The sequence below is a fragment of the Mustelus asterias genome, chromosome 22, assembly GCF_964213995.1.
Source record: "Mustelus asterias chromosome 22, sMusAst1.hap1.1, whole genome shotgun sequence".
Classification (NCBI taxonomy): Eukaryota; Metazoa; Chordata; class Chondrichthyes; order Carcharhiniformes; family Triakidae; genus Mustelus; species Mustelus asterias.
This window is the reverse complement of record NC_135822.1, coordinates 5,749,905-5,771,843: the sequence shown is the minus strand read 5'-3', so window position 1 is coordinate 5,771,843 and position 21,939 is coordinate 5,749,905. Positions and strand designations below refer to the sequence as shown.

Here is a 21,939-nt window from a genome sequence, read left to right as displayed (position 1 = left end):
TTAAATGCAGAGATTCTGCCTTTGATTCTTTCCTTGTCTTTAACATTTTATCCTCACGTTTTTTTGATCTTGCCATGTAATTCTACTTTTTTTCTGATAGCTGAAGATGTAAGTGCGGTTAATAATTATTAATTGAAGCAACATCTATCGCCTCACTGCTGGACCTTTTTTCCCCTCCGGATTATCATTTCCCACGTATCAGTGCACTTCATTGACGAGAATGCTCAGCTCAGCTCAACTTTTTTCTTTTGCCGAGTGTAGGAATGCAATCGTGTTCATGTCCCTCATTGCATGAAGAATAAAGATGCAACATTTGTACCAGTTGACTTCAGCAATTGGTTAGAATTACTATAAAAATAATGTACGCCATTTGATTTTAATCTAAAAAATAATTTGCAAAGCATTTAGTTCACATTTCGCATTGCTAATTGTCTGGCAAGTATAGATTTATGATGGGGATATGTATTGTATATATTTTAGATGAAGCTGGATATTGATGAGTAAACCACTGGATAACAAGTGAACCGCGTTGTGGTGCTTTATTTTTCAGAATTTGTTTTTTTTAAAAAAAATCACTTCAGTTCTGTTTCGGATTGGAAGGGAGGAAGATTTTTTCCCCCCTGCAGATTGGACTTGTCATCCTGTCATGTGATACGTACTGAGGAAGGGAGCCTATGACCAACAATGTTTTGCACTGAAATGAATCCGCCCCATTCAAAAGCTCCAGGTATTCTTGTCCACATTATCAGACAATTGGTTGAAAGCACCTCATCACTGCCTCAAGTAATTCCTAAGGCAAAAATATGTCCTGGCCTGAACTTGGGAGGTCGAGGAATTGATTAGCAAGAAGAATTTATTCAAAGAGGTTTAAAGTTAGTGGAAAATAAGCACAATCAAAATAAAAGTTTTATAATTAACACCAATGGAACACTAATTGAAAATATCCAACTCTACATTAGTCTCCAAGTGTGAGCATATGGAGAATAAGAGCATAGAGACTAGAGCATAACTTGCGCTAGTACGATGAGAATTAAGACTTGTGATCGAAGAGAAGTTCGGCATAAGACTGAATAAAATCTAGCGCTGACACGGCACTAAATCATTTGGGTCACGATTTGTAAAACCCACAAGCATAATTCACTGCTGTAAATCAAATTTTGTGTGGTATGAATACCATATTATTGTTTAATTCTCATTGTACTAAACTAAAGCAAGTTATTTTCTCCATATGCTCACGATTGGAGGCTAATGTAGAATGATATTCTCAATTAGTGTTCCATTGGTGTAAATTATAAAACTTTTATTTTGATTGTGCTTATTTTCCATTAACTTTAATTGAATCTTTGAATAAATTCTCCATGCTAATCAATTCCTCGACCTTCCAAGTTCAGGCCAGGACATATTTTTGCCTTAGGAATTACTTGAGGCAGTGATGAGGTGCTTTCAACCAATTGTCTGACGATGTGGACAAGAATATCTGGAGCTTTTGATTGGGGCGGACTCATTTCAGTGCAAAATATTGTTTGTTCTCTTAATCTCACTACTGCAATTTAATATAATCAGGAAAATCTTGCTCTAAGTTACTTGCTGTAATAATTGAAGTAGTGAGGGGATGAAAAACAAGCAATTTATGTCTATGCCAATGTCTATGATCATAAAATCTATTTACCAGTGCTCGTGTCCCAGTAATGATGTAGAACTGAATTTTAAGCTGCTGTGGTATTTAATGTGACTAAGCTCTTGACCACTCATTGTGATTGTGTTGGGTATTGTAAGAATATTTAATTCATATGGTCATTATTTGCAGAACAAATTGGGATTACATGCTTCCATTGTGTATATGAATGCTAATATATGTGGAAGCATAAAAGCAGGCTTTCCTAGTGTTACAACCCTGTTGATCTTTTGCATGTTCTTTTCATTTTTCTCTCTTCCTGCTTTCTAACTTCTTTCTATCTCAATATTCTAGTCTGTATGGAAGCAGCCCAAGTTCTCGATCCTTCGTTACCAGCCACTCTTCCAAGATTGCTGGCAGTGCAAACCAACAGCCTAAGTTTGCAAGCCCTGTTTCATTGACGCCCAGTTCTCCATGTCAAAGTACTATGGCAACTAGTTCATCCTCAACACAGGCCAGTTCTTCAGGACAACCGTCATTGAGCACGAGCTACCCACCCTTATTCTCAACTTCTCCCAGGCTAAGAAATGTTGCTACAAATCCATTGCCAATCACACCTGTGTCTTCCAGCCCACAAGCCATGGCCAGTAGCCCTTCATCAATCCCAATGAGTTCACCAAGACAACGACGTTCTGTAATGGGTCCACCATTATTTCCATTCACTCCTCCAGCAGCTTCCCGCTCCTCTTCACTGAACCAGCTACCACCTAGGTATTGTACATCAAGTTGTGAAAAAAAATCCTATTATGACCTCTTTTAGAATATTTATTCTACTTTGTGTGTAAAACATACAGATTTGAATTACCATAAAAGTCACAAGTTTGCCAATTAAGTTTTCAACACACTTGGACTTTATTTTAGCAAAGAAAGGGTAGATCTTGTTTTGTTTTCAGGCCTTTTTATTGAGGGCCTGAGTTTTGGCAGCTTCCCAGTTGAATCCCCTCGGCGCATGAGATTTGCCACCTTTTAGGAAATAAAGAGAATGTAGTAAACCTGAGGGGTGAGAGCAGTCATGATGTGGAGATGCCGGCGTTGGACTGGGGTAAGCACAGTAAGAAGTCTAACAACACCAGGTTAAAGTCCAACAGGTTTATTTGGTAGCAAATACCATAAGCTTTCGGAGCGTGCTGCTCCTTCGTCAGATGGAGTGGTTATCTGTTCTCCAACAGTGCACAGACACAGAAATCAAGTTACAGAATATTCTGTAACTTGATTTCTGTGTCTGTGCACTGTTGGAGAACAGATAACCACTCCATCTGACGAAGGAGCTGTGCTCCGAAAGCTTATGGTATTTGCTACCAAATAAACCTGTTGGACTTTAACCTGGTGTTGTGAGACTTCTTAAGGTGAGAGCAGGCCAGGGATATTCCTCAGTGTATTCCACAGAATCCAGCTTCTACTAACGGCAAGGTTGAATAATTTTGTAACCCCTCAAGCCTATCCATTAGAACATTTTGATTTTAGCACACACCATAATGAAGATATTCGACCGTACACAAGATGGTTGGGATGCCTTTTTAAAAATGGGTTAGAGAATTCAAAGCAACCATGTTCCATTGTGAAAGAAGTGTAATGAGAAGAATGATGGGGGAAGCAAGTGAAGTAATGTGGGGGAAAGGGAGAAGTACTCCAGTATAAACCTGCAGATAAAATGGGGACAGATAGTAGAACAAGGTTAAGAAACTAGTTGAGAGCTTTATTAGGAAACAAAATTTAAGATTATGGGGAATAGTAAGTGCAGTATAAAAGGTTTTTATAGATGTGTGTATATATATATATATATAGTCAGGGAATAATGGAGGCCAGGGAAATGCTAGCATTCCAAGCATGCTTCTAATAAATGGCTAAGCAATATCTTAAACACGTTTTTGATATCCATGTTGACTGAAGAAGCTGCAGGCTCTCTTCCCAGTCTATAGTGGAATTTCCTGGGATGAAGAAAGTATTAAATATTAGGAATTATGATGAAATAATTAGGCTGAGAGCTTTAAAACAAGAGTCATCAGCTGACCTGGATCAATTTGCGATGGTCCGAGGAAAGTTGCAAATGAAAGTGGTCGTACATATCCTGGCAGGCATTGCGAAGGAATTCATTCAAAACGGGTGTGATGCTTAAAGATTGGAAAGATCAAAATGTAATGGCAGTTATAAAATTGGTCTAGCGATGGAGTAGGTAAAGCATGAAAGCAACAAATGAAAGTAGAAAATAATGAAGCGCTGAGGAAAAATTGGACAAATAAGAGGGAATTGTTATGGCTTTATGGGTGGAAATCAGCTGGAGCTATGAGTAACTTTATAGCACAATGAGGGCATCCTGGCTTAAGAGAGGCTGAAAAGGAGGGCAGCTAAACTGATAAAAGGGCAGCATGGTGGCACAGTGGCCGCCTCACAGCTCCCAGGACCTGGGTTCAATTCCCAGCTTGGGTCACTGTCTGTGCGAAGTCTGCATGTTCTCCCCGTGTCTGCGTGGGTTCCCTCCGGGTGCTTCGATTTCCTCCCACAGTCCAAAGATGTACGAGTTAGTTGATTGGCCATGCTAAATTGCCCCTTAGTGTCCCGGGGTGCGTCGGTTAGAGGGATTAGTGGGGTAAATATGTGGAGTTATGGGGAAAGGGCCTGGGTGGATTGTCTGTGCAGACTCGATGGGCTGAAGGGCCTCCTTCTGCACTGTAGGGATTCTGTGATATTCAAGACTAGGCACTTAGGTTCAGAGAAGAAGCAGTAAATGTGTACATTGGAGAAATGAAGCTTGGGAGACCTTGTCAAAACTTTGAAACTTCTAAGCATAATTAAACTGAGCTCCAGTTTGCATAAGCAAAAACAGTGGCCGCAGGTGCAAGCTTAGAAAAGGAAAGGTGAACAGAGCTTATATTGGGAGTGGCACAGCTGAATCAGCGCCAGGGACCTGGGTTCAGTTCCGGCCTTGAGTGACTGTGGAGTTTGAACGTTCTCCACATATTTGCGTGGGTTTTGTCTGAGTGTTCTGGTTTCCTCCCATAGTCCAAAGATGTGCAAGTTAGGGGAATTAGTGAAGTAAATACGTGGGGTTATGGGGTTAGGGCAGGAGTGGGTTGCTCTGTTGGAGAGTCAGTGCAGTCTCAATGGGCCGAATGGCCTCCTGCACTGTGGGTATTCTGAGATTTTATGATATGATTTAACTATTTCACATGATGTTGAAGATGAGGAGCAAACAGCTCGGGGAGAAACTAATTAAAGCCAGTTATTTTGACCCATTCAAAAGGAGGTGAATATTTTTTTTCTGGAAGAATTGATTTAAGAAATAGTGAGTAGTGTACAGTCTTGAATTTGAACCAGTTGTTACCATGGTCTTTTCCAGTCATGTCAGCTTATTTATTTGCTCAGGATGCCCATTTCCAATATTGCAGTTTATGTTCATGCTGCTCTGTTTTCTGCTGAGTTCTAGATAATCATAGACCCACATCCCAGTGAATATAAATGGCACATTCCAAAAACTGGCATTGCTGCAGAAAGTTGAATATACATCTGGCGAGTCAGGCTAGGAATAAAATGCTGAAACAGTTGCTCAAGCTATTTGAATGATTGAGTACTGCAGGTGGTCATCTGTTAATCTGCTGTTATAGACATTTTAATAACTGTTAATCGTAAAGGCACTCCTGGAGAAATTCAGCTCATCACTATTTATCCCATGTTTAAAGGTACTCATTCTATCCTTGTGAAACTTCAGAATTTGTTACTGAAAAATGTGCGGCAGTGCGGATGGGTGACCGCCATCTTTGTAAGGGGCAAATTGTCAAAGTGGGAGGGGCTTGTTTCCTCATGGTTCAGAATGGAGTCAACTTGTCCATCAAACTGCATCAACCCTCTGAGCCCCAATGTCTTATTGATGAGGCAGGGCGGTGGCAGAGAAGGAAAGAAAAGATTAGAATGAAAGAAAAAAATCACGATGTTTTATAAATATTTTAAGGGCAAGAGAGTAATCAGGAAAAGAGTAGGTTGGTAGGTTAGGAATCAGTTGCCCGTTAGGTAACCTGGGTGTGGAGCTGGAAGATGTATTGAGGTACAGGCAAAATACTGTAGGTGCCAGAAAAATGGAATAAAAGCAGAAAATGCTGGAATTACTCGGCTTGTGATGAAGGGTCGTCGACCTGAAGCGTTAACTCTGTTTCTCTCCACGGGTGCCGTCTGACCTGCTGAACATTTCCAGCATTTTCTGTTTTTATTTCAGTCAAGTTTTTTTTTTACAGAGGGTGGTGAATGTCTGGAACGCACTGCCCGGGGAGGTGGTGGGAGCGGGTACGATAGTGGCATTTAAGGGGTATCTAGATGAATACATGAATAGGATGAGAATGGAAGGATATGGACTCTAAGTGCATACAGTTTTAGTTTAGGCAGACATCATGATCGGCGCAGGCTTGGTGGGCCCAAGGGCCTGTTCCAGTGCTGTACTGTTCTTTGTTCCATCTTTTCTGTCTTCCATATTTGGTAATTAGGTTTGAGTGGTGCTTGATTCCTTTTTTTTTTGTTGCCACGTTTGACTTTGGGTCAATATTGTCATGTTATCCCCCTATTAAGACTGTGCTTAAGGGTGATTACTAAACACCAGGTGAAGTACACATTCTGTCGTACCTAAAGAAGCTTTTCCACAGTTCACTTATTCACTGGAATCTTTATCTCCCTTTTAGTTTGCACTTGTTTTGATATTACCACCAAAAATTGTGAAGTAGTTTCACCTGTGGTATGTTGATAATATTGTCATCAAAGTTGTTATAGCCAACAAACATTCTCATTCCCTTCTGAATGATGGAAATCACTTGAATTTTGTAAAACTTCTGAAATTTCAATTCAAAATGACTTTGTTCTGCAAGATTTGGCTTGTAAAATCATTTTTGTGAGGTTTATGTACAATTTTCTCATGTAATGAGAGACGCCATTGCAGAGGAAGGAAACACTTGGCCATTCAGCACCTACGGTAAACTTTGCTCGGTAAGCTTAAATATGGATAGTGCAGAGTGAAACTCCATTTATCCTGTTCAAATAATGTGCCTTAACTCGAGGCTGAGAAGAAATCCTTTGATGCATCAGTATTATATTTTTGAATTCCTTGCATCGATGGCCATAATAGCCCTTCTGAAAGAGACTCCCAGTTTGTGATGTGGACTACTCCATTAATACTGGGCCGAGAGTCTATGTTTGGCTAATAGCTGATCCTGAACACTTTCCAAGTTGCATATCTTTTAATTGATCCTATTTAACATTTTATTTGCTGACGCCTTATGGTTGCATGGACTTTGAAGGCTGCATCGTAACCTGACACCATTGTCCCCACTAGTTTATTGCGTTAGCATTCTTTAGGTTACTACTGGTTGCAATTTTAGTAAAAGGAACCTACCTTGCTGGGCCTTAAAAATGGCCCCAGTAGAATTTGATTTGCTTTTTATGTTGCGGATAAAGTGTTTATTTAGCTACTAGAATCCTCTTGTATTTTCTCAATGGTATTAGTACTTTTAAAATTGAGTGTGCGCTGAATTTCTCCATGGTAGTTTGTGCTATATTACTGAATTAAAGATTAGAGTGAATCAAACCAGTTACAATTGTAACCAGGCTATTTGCAGAAGTACAAAATTATACCAATTCCAATTTATTCTTTTCTTCCTTTAGGATTAAATTTCTCTCAATCAAATTTGTCATGTTGGGTTTGGCTATACAGAGCATAAGTCCAGACGTCTGCAGCACTCATGAAAGTTTCAGCGTGTAGAGTTCTTTCTAAATGAAGTAGTTTCTTAAACAATGGGCTCCTTTAACAGTTTAACACACTCAAAGTACATTACATTTAAACACAATACACAAGGGAAAACCAATTCATTAAAGTTCATATTTTGATTCAATGTCTTTTTTTTTCCCCTCCCTGGCTTAGTTTTATGCTAAATCTCTCAATCTTCCCTCTGGTAGTATCTACAACAACCCTTTTTCCCTCCTCCTCTTCGCTCTTTCTGATTTACCTGAGGACAGCAGTGATGATGATGACGATGATGAGGAAGAGGATGTTGATTTGTCTAGTGTGCAGTTTGGTTCCAGGTATTGGTTGTACAAGGCTGGTAGCTTTTGTTATAACAGGCATGGGTTAAACATTTGAATGTGCAACTAACAGTGTGATTTTCTTTTTCCTCTCTCTGCATTTAGCTACAGTAGGTCCTTTATATTACCTCGACCCATTTCTTATCACACACTCTCTTTCACTTTGCTCACCTCTAGTCTGCTTTGTTTGAGTTTTGAGCTTTTGATTTGAGCTGTAAATGCTGTGTTGGGGAATAATAACTTGGGAGTGAGCCAGCCCTGTTTGTATAGTGCAACTGAAAATATATAAATATATTTGTCAGTAAACTGTGAAGTTCCTTCCCTCTATTCTTAGACCTTAGACCAGATGCAAAGAAGTGTGAAACGCAGTCCCGAATAACACACACTCTCCTTTTGTCTTGTAAAAAAAATATTGAGTGCTCAATGGTGTGGATTGATTGCAACCCTTTGATGCTTCATTCATGATCTTGAACATTGGTGCTGTAATGTACTGTGCTGGTATTTATCCTTTAAAACAAATATAATGCTTGCCAAATATAATGTTTGCCAGATAGAAGCAAATTGGAAGTAATGCAGCAATAGAGGCACAAACCGGAAGCCACAGATATGAATGTCTTCACCATTTGATTTCACCGACTAAAACAGTCAAGTTGTGTTTTCTGAATGGATCAACAGTACCTGTGTGAAGCTACAAATTCAATTAATTGCTAGGGTTGGATGGTTTTTCTTAAAAACTTGAAGCCCAGTGGTACTGAATGTGAATATACGTTGTATTGAAATGCAATGTGGTTTTAAAAAGTTGGTGAAACAGATTGCTAATGAATGTGTTTAGACTACATGTTCGATGCAGTAGGACATATTTGAATCATTATATTCCCTTGGAAACAAAATTGGGAAGTACTCTTGTGCGCAGGGCAAGCTGAAAATGGTTTGATTTGTTGTACCCTTACCAGCTGCTTTGGATTTGGGAGGAAATGGAAGGGTACCCCAAAGAGCTGTTCCTTGTATGTAATAAGGCATGCTTTTACACCCATGACTTCATTTGAGATTTCCCAATTTTAGTTGCGCTTAATGGAAATTAATATGAAAAGGGGGAGATCCATGTCCTAGTTTTGAAAGGCTTAGTCTTAATGATTTTTTTTTCAGTAACTGTTTATGGTGCAGTCTTAAATGATTGAGGTTTAAGAGTATATTGCTTGCTTGACCTCGTGTTTTTCAGCATATCTGTTATGTTGACAAATGGTGGGAAAGGACATTGGAGAAATAACTTCTGGGAATGGAGTTGTGTGGTTTCCTATGGTTGGAAGTCTTTTTTTTGGTGCTGTAACGTAGAAAATAGGAGCAGGCCATTCAGACCATAGAGCCTCACATCATGCTCCCTGGCACTGGAGGCTGTAAATGAGCTAGATTCCTTCACTATCACTGGGTTAAAATACTGTAACTCCCTCCCTAACAGCACTGGGTGTACCTACACAACATGGACTGCAGCGGTTCAAGAAGGTGGCTCACCACCACCTTCTCGAGGGCAATTATGGATGGGCATAAATGCTGGCCAGCCAGTAACACCCATGTCCCATGAAATTTTTGATCCATTATTGTCCACTAATGCCGTTGAAATTAAGTTTTTTTTTAAACCATGATGCACGTAATCCACTACTTCAGGAAAATGTGGAGGGCTGTCCGTAGTGTATTTGAACACTACCCTTCTACCTCTAGACTTTGATTAAATGAAAGTCCGTTCTTTCTCCGCTGTAAAGGTCCTGCATGTAGCAAGTTTGATCCATTCATGACGATCCAAAATTGCTCCGAACTTTGTACTAATTGACCAACTTGAGGAGTTTGTGACATTCTGATGTAGGAGATGGTATTGTGTTGTTCTGAAGTTAAAGACGCGCTGCTGTCTAATCTTGGATGAGAAGCATCTTTATTCAAAATGTGAGATGAATTTCAGTGAATTAAAATTTGACTTTCAAGCTTGTTTTAGACTCCAATATGCTTGATCTTGTTTCGTATTCTTCAGACACTGCAAAGTGGTATGGATGGTAATTATTTTAAAGTGGTGATACTAAAATAACTGAGTTTGGCTGAGAAACTAGCTGTTATCTATCGTGTTTCTGTAGGGCATAGTCTATTTATTATTTGTCTGTTAAACTTTGCTATTTAGATATTCTTGTACCTTTGGACAGCATGCATTGAAAAGTGTGACCTTGTATACCTGGATTAATGCACGTTCACTAACTTTATTCCTTCAAGCAAATTATGTAATTTGATCCAGGAAACCTCACTGCTACTGACATGTATGTCCATATGTCCTCTCTGAATGGCAATTTGACTGGCTTATAAAGTGTTTTTCATATGATCAGGAGGTATCTGTTAAGTTCTTTTGCCGCAGGAACCAAAAAGTTGTTCTGTCTTCCCCTTTCTCAGTGCTTCTTCTTTCTCCCTTTTTCCTACATGCCAACTCTGTGCTTTTTATTTTGTGAATTGGTAGATAGGAGTGTAAATTGATTTGAGAATGTTGGGAACACATCTTTGCCATCTCATCGCAGGACAAAAATGAAGCTCGTTCAAGTAAATAAGTGTGGAATCTTTACTAACTGGACTTCAGACTGTTCCACTTTAGTTGTCCTCCTTTTTAAATGGCAACAGTTGTTTAGCACCTGAATGAACATTTCATAAGTCAGTTGCTTTATTGTAGCTTATTCAAGACTCTAATCCAAAGCTCTAATGAGCACCATTTTGATAATGACAGCTAATTGTAACTTGTAATTATTTGCACAAAGTACAGATATAACTTACTACATGAGGTAAATATTCAACATTGACTCTTTAATATTATCCATATCATTATACACAAGGCATGAATGCTCCCAGCACCACGTGTGTCATACTTGTTGCTTAGAAATGCTTGATATTTATTTATTTTCCATTCCCCTTTGCCCCATCACAGTTTGGGCACGCTTGGCGCTTGCACAGAGTCCGGCAGTGATCGTTTTACAATCGAAGCTTGTAAGGAGACAGAGATGTTGAACTACCTCATAGAGTGCTTTGACAGAGTTGGAATAGAAGAGAGAAAAGCTCCAAAGGTAAAATAATAAAACAGTTTTTTAAAAATCAGTCTAGCAAAAAATTAATTTGCGATCTTGGTGTCCAACTAGCACCAATGCTCAGTTACTTTGACCATAAGAATGTAAAGTATGAAGTGAGGCTGTTTAGCATGTCAAGCCTACCCCCATTTACAGACCATGTGGAACCTATCTCGTAATGGATTCTATCCTAACCAATTAATCTGCTGAGGAACTTTACACCCATGCTCGAAAGGTAATTGAGCCAAATCAAAATGCTCATCCGTAATTGCATCTCCACTGTCCAATCCTGACCTGCTGACCACATCAAACAAGTAATTTATTTATTTTCCCCTCCTTTCCTGAAGGAATACAGTACAATTCGTGGATCATGACACATTTGATGCCCTTTGCTTTATTCCTCTGGTTCAGTACCCAACTCAAATATTTATCCATTTCCTTGATAAAGTAACCTCCCTGTTTGATGGGGGAGTCTTTTCATTCATCCATTTTTGTGTATGGTGGAGGGGGAGGGAGGAGGGAGGAGGGGGGGGACTGAAGTTATGTATTCTCTCGTAAAGTTGCGTTTGTGTTATGTGACACCCATGTTAGCACCAGCAGATGGGCCTCTCGCTACTGGCTGCAACCCAAAAATAAACCTACTGGGCTCATTAAGATTTATCACCAGAGTTGGTCTGACCAAAGCATATGATCCCATCAACCCTAAAACCCCACTGTAGATGTACCTTTTTGCTCCTGCAGCTAGATTTAAAAAAGTCTGGAGCAGGTAGTACTGTTACAGGTCTTGTGTAATCTAAAAGCGGCTCATGTGAAATTATTGAAGCTTCCAAATCGGTTAGGCTGATCTAATTAATGTATTACTTTAATTAATGGAACCATGGGCCAATGCATTCGCTCGGAGCGGGAGCAAAAGTAAACTGCTCAAAACAGCTAGTGGAAATGTTGACTGAAATTGAACTACTGCTGGTTAAATTGACAAACATTTTTCCCATAATATATATTCCAATAAAATACACGAATACAAATTGCAAAGCTGTTTAAAATTTCAGACTGAATATTTTTTTCAGACTGTGCATTGTTTTCACAATTAGCTGGTTTATTATTGACATCCATTCATTCGTTCAAAACAGTATATCTAGTTAACAAAGTGGGCTGGCACAGTGGTTAGCACTGCTGCCTCAGGGACCCGGGTTCAATTCCCGGCTTGGGTCACTGTCTGTGTGGAGTTTGCACATTCTCCTTGTGTCTGCGTGGGTTTCCCCCTCCAGGTGCTCCAGTTTCCTCCCACAGTCCAAAGATGTGCGGGTTAGGTTAATTGGCCATGCTAAATTGCCCCTTAGTGTCCCGGGATGCTTAGGTTAGAGGGATTAGCGGGTAAATATGTAGGGATATGGGGATAGGGCCTGGGTGGGATCGTGGTCAGTGCAGACTCGATGGGCCAAATGGCCTCTTTCTGCACTGTAGGGTTTCTATGATTCTATGAGGCCAAGAGACATGTTGCATTTTGTCAGCTGAAGTTGTTCTTGTTTGTGCCAAGTTCTAAAACCAACATCTCCAGTTTGGTGCCTGGGCCTCGCAGGCAGCATACACATGGTAAACCTGCCAGATGTACTAAGATCAGAAAAGCCATTTTTAAAAAGGTGTTTATATTTGTGTACCATTTGATCATAGTGTCACCACGATACTTAGAACCATAGAAAATTACAGCTCAGAAACAGGCCTTTTGGCCCTTCTTGTCTGTGCCGAACCATTTTTTGCCTAGTCCCACTGACCTGCACTTGGACCATATCCCTCCACACCCCTCTCACCCATGAACCCGTCCAAGTTTTTCTTAAATGTTAAAAGTGACCCTGCATTTACCACTTTATCCGGCAGTTCATTCCACACTCCCACCACTCTCTGCGTGAAGAAGCCCCCCCTAATATTCCCTTTAAACTTTTCTCCTTTCACCCTTAACCCATGCCCTCTGATTTTTTTCTCCCCTAGCCTCAGTGGAAAAAGCCTGCTTGCATTCACTCTATCTATACCCATCAAAATCTTATACACCTCTATCAAATCTCCCCTCATTCTTCTACGCTCCAGGGAATAAAGTCCCAACCTATTCAATCTCTCTCTGTAACTCAGCTTCTCAAGTCCCGGCAACATCCTTGTGAACCTTCTCTGTACTCTTTCAACCTTATTTACATCCTTCCTGTAACTAGGTGACCAACTGTACACAGTACTCTAAATTCGGCCTCACCAATGCCTTATATAACCTTACCATAACACTCGAACTTTTATACTCGATGCTCCGATTTATAAAGGCCAATGTACCAAAGGCATTCTTTACGACCCTATCCACCTGTGATGTCACTTTTAGGGAATTCTGTACCTGTATTCCCAGATCCCTCTGTTCAACTGCACTCTTCAGAGTCCTACCATTTACCCTGTACGTTATACTTTGGATACTTGCAAGCCTTAACATCCATTTCAATGTACTGCTGATGGCAGTCGATACTTCAAGCGCTGGAACACTGCAAGTGACTTCAAAGGGCAACTGGTTGCTAAAAATATTTCAAATCAGTAAACATGTTGACAGTGTCCAGCGTGTCGCCATTTCACATTTGGATAGAAATGCAGGGTAGTTGCACAATGCCACATGATGTTTTGAGGTGGAAGGCAGAGTCTCCCCACCCCCACCCCTTAAGAAAATATAAATCTGTTTCACCATGATATTGAGTAGCACTGACTGAAACTAACGAGAAATTAACTGCTCAATTAATCTGCTAACAGAATAACTAAAGGCATGATGAGTGTACTATTTAAGTGTTTTTGGTGCGGGGGTAAGGGGAGTGAACTTTACCCTGAAGGGAGGGAGTCCTTGTATCTCAGTCATCTTTGGAGAATATTTTATGTTACCTTTTGAAATGTTAAATGAATGCTGAATGACCACAGAATGTTAAGTGTAACCAAAAATGTCTCAAATGTTTTCAGATGTGCAGTCAACCATCTGTTAGTCAGCTGCTCAGCAACATCCGATCTCAGTGTATCTCCCATACAGCTCTTGTATTGCAGGGGGCCCTCACACAGCCAAGGTTAGTTTATTTGTTAAAATGTAAGTGTAATTCAGTTTACTTACTGATTCATGGAATTTTTGGGAGGAACATCGACACCAAATCAAAACTTTCTCTGCTGATTTAACCCGATTTTCGTCTCATTCCTGGTTTTAACTTTTGCAAAATAAGTCTTTTGTGATAAAACGCCATTAAAATCTTGGTAGAACAGCAGTGAAGCTGCTTGCTTTTCTACTATTGTACTCACTGGTTCAAATCTCAACATTAAACAGAACACGCTGGATCGCTAATCTTTCCATTGGAGCAGGGATAGACAAACCTTAAAGCCAGTATTTGACGAGTCCAATTTGCTATTGGTTGTGTCCTTGCCTTTCCAGACGAGGAAATGAAAAATTTGTTTCAAAAAAAAAAGTTGGCTTCTAATCAACATCCTATTTCTTCTACTGGAGTCATGTGTATTGATTTTTTTTATACCCTTGGGTATAGGTATTTGACAGTGATTTGAAACCAATTATAGTTTCGATGTAATTTTGTGGAATCTTGTAAATAATAGCTGACTCTACAGGCTGCAGCTTTTAGTTTAATTGCATCATATCAATGGAGAAGATCAATCAATTAGAACACAAACAATATAAATTCTCTCTTCTCCAGAATTTGCAGAATCTCAGAATACTACAGTGCAGAAGAGGCCGTTCGGCCCATCGAGTCTGCACCGACGCATGAAATGCCCTGACCTGCCCACCTAATCCCACTCGCCAGCACTTGGCCCATAACCTTAAATGTTACATCTCGGGACTAAAATATATTTCACTGTATCTGTTTGTTCATTAGTTTTAAAAAGATTTTCAAATCCGTTAGTGGTCGATTTTCCTTCTCTCACGAGCCTTTTGATTGAACGTTACCAAGGGTGGCACGGAGGCACAATGGTTAGCACTGTTGCCTCACAGTGCCAGGGACCCGAGTTCAATTCCGGCCTTGGGTGACCGTGTGGAGTTTGTACATTCTCCCCGTGTCTGCGTGGGTTTCCTCCGGGTGCTCTGGTTTCCTCCCACAGTACAAAGATGTGCAGGTTAGGTGGATTGGCTATGCTAAATTGCGCCTTAGTGTCCAAAGATTTATAGGTTAGAAGGGTTTCTTTGTTATTCGAGGAAAAAAATTAAGGAGGCAATTCTCCCATCCCGCTGCCCCCCCCCCCCCAAATCTGCCAGGAGTATGTCACTCCAGTGGGGTTTACAGTAGATCCCCATGTGGGAGCTAGTGGGCTGACCCCGCTGGAGTGGGGGGGGGGGGGGGGACAAATCGGGGCTCCCCAGAGGGTCGGGGGATGGAGGATGCCTCCTAGGCATTGGCCCTTTGGCAGTGCCAGTGCCACCTGGGCCCAGAGGGCATCTTGACACATCCAAGTTTACCCTCTTATCCTTGCCACATGATGCCCACAGATCTACTTGGTGGACAGTTTGCCTTGTTGTCTGAATTGATCATGATATTTCCTCACCCCTCCCATGATCAAATGTTTGCACTACTCCAGGAGCATGCTGAAGGATAATGACAATGGAAGACCCTTCTCAGCCACTGCATATTTCTTCCAACCGCCATCTTTCTGCCCTTGTCTCAACTCCATTGTCAAATGCAAGGATCTAATGTGTCTATATTGATACTGGCTCAGTAAATCTGGAAGCTGCATTTTCCATCCCTTGTCTATTTAACAGTCATATTACACACAGGGAGTTGAATAGGATTTCCATCGCGTCTCCACAAGGCAGAAATATCCAAGGCTAAATTGACTTTATAGAGGATTAAGTTACCAATTTAATTTGTGTTTGTATAGAAGATCAATGGAAAGAGGTGTCAGTGAAGCTCTGCGTAACACAATTACCCATAAAGACCTAGAAGCAGTCCATAAAAGGTGGAGGTGTCCATTTTGAAATATTTATGACAGGGAGAAGCAGCAGCCCAAGGAAAATACCCAACAAGTCTTTTGGGTTCTTTTGCTTTGTGTGAATGCATGTAACATGTCACAACACAAGTCAGGAGTGTGATGGAATACTCCCCACTTATCTGCATGAGTGCAGCTCCAACAACACTCAAGAAACCCGGTACCATCCAGGATAAAGCAGCCTGCTTGAATGGCATCCTATCTACCACCTTCAAACATTTATTCCCTTCACTGATGCACAGTGGCGAGCAGTGTGTATCATCCGAAGGGTGCACTGCAGCAACGTGCCAGGGCTCTTTCAACAGCAACTCCCAAACCCTCAACCTCTATCACCAGAAAGGCAAATACAGCAGATGTAAGGGAACACCACCTGCAAGTTCCCCTCCAAGCTCCACCCCATCCTGACTTGGGAATATATCGCTATATCTTTACTGTTGCTGGGTCAAAATCCTGGAACTCCCTCCCTAATAGTAGTGTGGATGTCCTTACCCCACTTGCGCTGCGTTGTTTCAAGATAATGATTCTCCACCGCCCCCTCGAGATAGGCAACCAATGCTGGCCTAGCCAGTGATGCCCACAACCTGTGAAAGAATAAAAGCAATATTTTTGATGCAGTGCACTTCCTTTTTGCATGCTCAGATTTGGATAAGCTGGCATTGCAGTACTGTTTTAAAGACCAGGTTCCTTCTGAAGATGAAATAATGCAAACATTCATCTTTCCCTGAAAATTAAAATACAACATTGCAGACATCTTTCATGCTATCAACATTTTAGACGAGCTGTTGTTACCAGGGAACATCTCCTAGGCTAATTGTCAATCTGGGCAGCCGCAAGTGAACTCTGTCTTGGAATTGGAATATTGCAACGAAGCTAATGAGACAAAAAATATATTTATATTGCACAGGTCGTTATTGCAGCAGTCATTGCTAGTACCGTATATGTTGTGTCGGAATCTTCCTTATGGCTTCATTCAAGAGCTGGTTAGAATGACTCACCAGGACACAGAGGTATTCAAACAGGTGAGAAGTTTTGAAGATATTTCTGGATTCATTCATCCATGTCTTATTAAAAATGTGAGCTTTGGTTCACTGGTTTGTGAGATTGAGTCCAAAGACTGGAAGGGCAGGAGACAAAAAAAAGTAACTATAGGTCAATTAACTTAATTTCTGTCATTGGAAAAATGTTAGAGTCCGTAGCAGAGCATTTAGAAATACATAAGATAATCAAACAGAGTTAGCATGGCTTCATGAAGGGAAAATCATGCCTGACAAATTTCTTAGAATTCTAGGAGGTGGTAACAAGCAGAATAGATAAAGGGGAACCAATCGATGTAATATACTTGGATTTCCAAAAGGGTACTGCACGAAAGGCTACTTAAGATAAAAGCCCATGAGGTTGGGGGCAGTAGATTAGCACGGATAGAGGATTGGCTAACTAATAAAAGACAGAGTTGGGATAAGAGGGGTGTTTTCAGGATGACAACCTGTAACTAGTGGAGTGCCACAGGGATCAGTGTTGGGACCACAATTACTTACAAAATATATTGATGACTTGGGTGAGGGAAGTAAATGTACTATTGCTGAGTTTGCAGGTGACTCAAAAATTGGTGGGATGGCAAGTGGTGAGGATGGTGCAGAGTCTACAGAGGGATATGGACAGGTTAAGTGCATGGGCAAAATCTTGGCAGATCAAATATGATGTAGGAAAATGTGAAGTTATGCACTTTGCTGGGAAAAATAAAGGAGCTGAATATTTAAATGGAGAAAGCTGCAGCACAGGGATTTGGGGGTCCTCATGCATGAATCACAAAAGCGAGCATGCAAGTTCAGCTGGTAACTGGGCAGACAAATGGAATCTGCTTATTTCCTTTATTTCAAAGGGAATGGAGTATAAAAATTGGGAAGTCTTACTAAAACTATACAAGGTACTAGTTAGACCACACTTGGAATGCTGTGAACAGTTTTGATCCTCTTGCGGCATGCTGCCTCACAGCGCAAGGACCTGGGTTTGATTCTAGCCTTGGGTGACTGTGTGGAGTTTGCACTTTCTCCCAGGTTTTCCTCTGGGTGCTCTGGTTTCCTCCCGCAGTCCAAAGATGTGCAGAATAGGTGGATTGGCCAGGCTAAATTGTCCCTTAGTGACCCAGAATGTGTATGTTAGGGGGATGAATGTGGCACGGTGGCACAGTGGTTAGCATTGCTGCCTCACAGCCCCAGAGAACCTGGGTTCAATTCCAGCTTTGGGTCACTGTCTGTGTGGGGTTTGCACATTCTCCCTGTGTCTGCATGGGTTTCTTCCGAGTGCTCCGGTTTCCTCCCACAGTCCAAAGATGTGTGGGTTAGGTTGATTGGCCATGATAAATTGCTCCTTAGTGTCAGGGGATTAGCGGAGTAAATATGTGGGGTTACGGGGAGAGGGCCTGGGTGGGATTGTGGTCGGTGGAGACTCAATGGGCTGAATGGCCGCCGCTTCACTGTAGGGATTCTGAGTGGAGTAAATTGTGGGGTTATGGGTATTGGGTAAGATGCTCTGTCAGAAGTGGTGCAGACTTGATGGGCCGAATGGCCTCCTGCACTGTAAGGATTCCATGATTCTGGTAACTCTAGCCTGCACTCCCTCCAAGGCCAGTATATCTTTTCTGAGGCTAATACTAACTGCAGTCTTTTGGGTGAGACTGTAAACTGTGGCTTGCCTGTCTCCAGTGGATGCACAGTTCATGTGGCAGTATTCAAAAGGAGGTTGGGGCGGGGGAGGTTTCCTTGTCTCTTGACCAACATTCCTTGACCGACCAACATTCCTTGACCAACCAACATAACAATAATAGACTCATTGGTCATTTTCATTTATTATTGTGGGATGTTGCTCTACAGAAATTGGTTACCTGTTTCTATTTGCTTTATTGGCTGAGACATGTTTTGGTTTGTCTTGTGGTTATGAATGAAACTAGATAAATACAAGTTTATTTGTTTCCCTTGCAATCTAAAAGGTTTTCAAGTTCTAACATCAAGCAAGGTCCTATTAGTAGCATCGAAGTATCCTTGAACATTTGCGTTTTGCACCAGCAAATTGAATTACCCTATGGTTAGATAGCATAGCAAGCTGGAAGTTTAGTGCTGGAAATTGCAAGTACTTCTCTGTCCTGTTCCGCTTACTAAATTGGATTGGTTGTTTAGTTGATGTTTCTACTTGCTATGGATTTTAAATTAATGTGCAGTGGGGTTTCACTACATCTTAGAACTGTTTGGTGATTTTTTTTTTTTAGTACAAGATTTTAATTTTATTTAACCTGTACAACAGACTGCCTGTTTCTAGCTGTGTGCAAACACAACTATTCTGGAAAGTGAACAGACTGCAGGATGACTATGAAATGACACTGGGAGGTGAAAGCATTGGTGATTTCAAGGGGAGAGTGTAAATGATGGGTTGGCAATGCATTGAGTTGTTGTAATTAATTCTTCGAGCTTGGCAGCTTCTCGGCCTTTTGGCTAAGATCAAGTGTAGTATGGTCGGCAGCCCATGGTCGGCCGCACTTGGTCAAGGTCATTAGGTTACACTGAAGCTTCATATGTTTCATATGAAGCAATTTTTAAAAGCGGCATCTCGGCCTTTTGGCTAAGATGCAAATGAGCTCAAGTCTTGGAGGAGGAACCTCCCCCTTCTCCAATCAGCTTGGCTCGTGTAGATCAGGCCCAGGACAGGTTGGTTTGGTCGCTCGCCCTGTCTTGTCAGCCTGGATCTGAAATGTCTCAACTTGTTGAGACTCTGAATTGGATTTGATTTGATTGAATTGGAAAAGTATATTTTTTTTAAAAATTAATTCTTCGAGCTTGGCAGCCTTTTGGCTAAGATCAAGTGTAGTTATGCGGATGCTGCACTTGGTTGAGGTCATTAGGTTACATTGAAGTTTCATATGAAGTAATTTTTAAAAGCGGTATCTCGGCCTTTTGGCTAAGATGCAAATGAGCTCAAGTCTTGGAGGTGGAATTGCTTTCCATCCTCCAATCAGCTTGGCTCATGTAGATCAGGCCCAGGACAGGGTAATTTGGTCCCTCGCCCTGTCGTGCCAGCCTGGATCGGAAATGTCTCAACTTGTTGAGACTCTGAATTGGACTTGATTTGATTGAATTGGAAAAGTATTTTAAAAATTGCAATTTCTGTTTAATTAAATTTACCTCGGTAATCCATTGCAAATGTGGACACAAAAGATTAGGAATGCCACATAGATTTTGAATATTTATTTACACCTTACAGGTAAACAAAAGTACCATTAACCACAGCTGGCTAAGCTAAAGTCTGGACAATTGGGAATAGTATACACTCTCCCATGTCATGTACTTTCATACCCATATATTTCTTGGACTGTTCTGAGATGAAATTTTGCCATAAAATTTCACTTTTTTGGGTACTTGGAAAAATTAATTGCGATAAGGTTCTGAGTTTGAAATTTTCATCCTCTGTCCAACAGATCTTTATTCCAATTGTACAAGGTCTAGCATTGGCTGTGAAAGAATGCTCTTTGGATGGTGATAACTTCAAGTATCCACTTGTGGTAAGGAGGGGGAGAAACGTAATGTTTCCTATGTTCTGGACCGAATGTTCACGGTTCTAATTTATTTGCAGAGTTCATTGCATGAATTCTTTCAAGATGGTGTTGAGTGTGGTTCATGTGCTACAAATTAAACTTTTCTTTTGTTGTATAAAATCTCTGGTCTGTTGTGACTACTGTTATTCTGACCTATGATTATGCAAAAATACTAGATACAAATGAACATGGTATTTCCTTTAGAATTCTTTATATTTAACAAGTGTTCTTGTTTAAGCACCTCATTCTCGTGTGCAATATTATTTTGGATATTCATGTTAAAAAGGTGAGCACCTTGTTTGGTTTAAACCCGTCAGTGCAAATCATGAAACCAAACCAATTGAGAATTAAGTTAATTTGCATCATGCAGGTTGCCCAGAGGGGCAATCGCAAGACATGGATTCAGGGAACTAATGCTCTGTGCACAATCAGAGTATTAGCCATAGCAAATGATGCCATCCAATAATGGCATTTATTGGATATTTTAGAAAGAGACCTTTTGCTTTCTTGCTAATACTGGGCCAAAGCCATCACTGTCACTTGCTTTTACAAACTGCTTTGCTTTGAGTAGCTGTGAGTTAACTGTATGACTGCACTAGGAGAACTTTAGATTAAACGTCAATAAGCCGTCTTCATGCCCTGGGTTGTGGGAGTGCACCTTTTTCTCATCAGTTTGCCAAGAAGTGTGGTTGGGGCCAGGACTTGATTGAATAAAAATGTGCATTGGAAGACAGTGAGGGTAGAAGGGCCTTTTCCATTATAAGGGCTTTATTATCTTTATAGAAGGAATTCAGAATATGCCCCCATACTGGAAAAAAAAAACTAAAATCTGCTGGACACGAACTAAAATATGTTTTGCTGTGGAGGATGTGAGCTGGGAAGTGGGTGTATAAAGATGGTACTGATTGTCTTCGTAAAGTAAAACCAGAAAAAAAAGCACAACATGTCTTCTATTAGTATGCTACTCCATATTGAAATATAGCTGTCTTGATGATAAATTCAGCGGATCATCAGGATTATTTAACTTCTGAAGAATCTTCCTACACAACAATAGGTGGCAATATAGTTTGACAAAAATTTTAACTTATCAAAACCAAATTGAATTTAGTCAGTGTTGCGAATTTGTTCGGTTTCTTTTAGTTAAACTGAATAAAACACTTCTTTTATTTCAGGCATTACAAGAATTGTGTGAAATTAAGTTTGGGAAGACACATCCTGTGTGTACTTTGGTGAGGTTAATTTCTTTTTGTATTGACACTGCTCTACAGTTTTTGACATTAAATAGTTTCTTTAAGATACAACAATTGATCAAAAATAAAAAGGACAGAATAATATTCTTTCCTGTGTAAAATTTTATGATGACCAGCAAATGGGTTATCTGTATTTTTTATATATAAAATTCATTTGAAGCTTTAAGTTTATTTGCTGGCTATCATGGTGACTTGAGGAGTTTATACAATGAGTGGCTGACTCTCATGTTGATGATAAACTCTTGCCGTGCAATCCCTGATCTGGGTTGAATTAGTTGGTCTTAGTAAGAAGTCTCAACT

General features: G+C 40.5%; 1 protein-coding gene across 1 annotated transcript in view; it reads left to right on the top strand.

Annotated features, from left to right (window-relative positions):
- The window catches only part of ube4b (ubiquitination factor E4B, UFD2 homolog (S. cerevisiae)), an 81,384-nt gene that overhangs the window by 32,189 nt on the left and 27,256 nt on the right, over nucleotides 1-21,939 (top strand). The window contains exons 7-13 of the mRNA XM_078238684.1: nucleotides 1,970-2,386; nucleotides 7,607-7,732; nucleotides 10,683-10,818; nucleotides 13,792-13,892; nucleotides 16,712-16,826; nucleotides 20,273-20,356; nucleotides 21,562-21,618. Coding sequence (XP_078094810.1) covers nucleotides 1,970-2,386; nucleotides 7,607-7,732; nucleotides 10,683-10,818; nucleotides 13,792-13,892; nucleotides 16,712-16,826; nucleotides 20,273-20,356; nucleotides 21,562-21,618 — 1,036 coding nt within the window. The remainder of the gene's footprint in view (nucleotides 1-1,969; nucleotides 2,387-7,606; nucleotides 7,733-10,682; nucleotides 10,819-13,791; nucleotides 13,893-16,711; nucleotides 16,827-20,272; nucleotides 20,357-21,561; nucleotides 21,619-21,939) is intronic.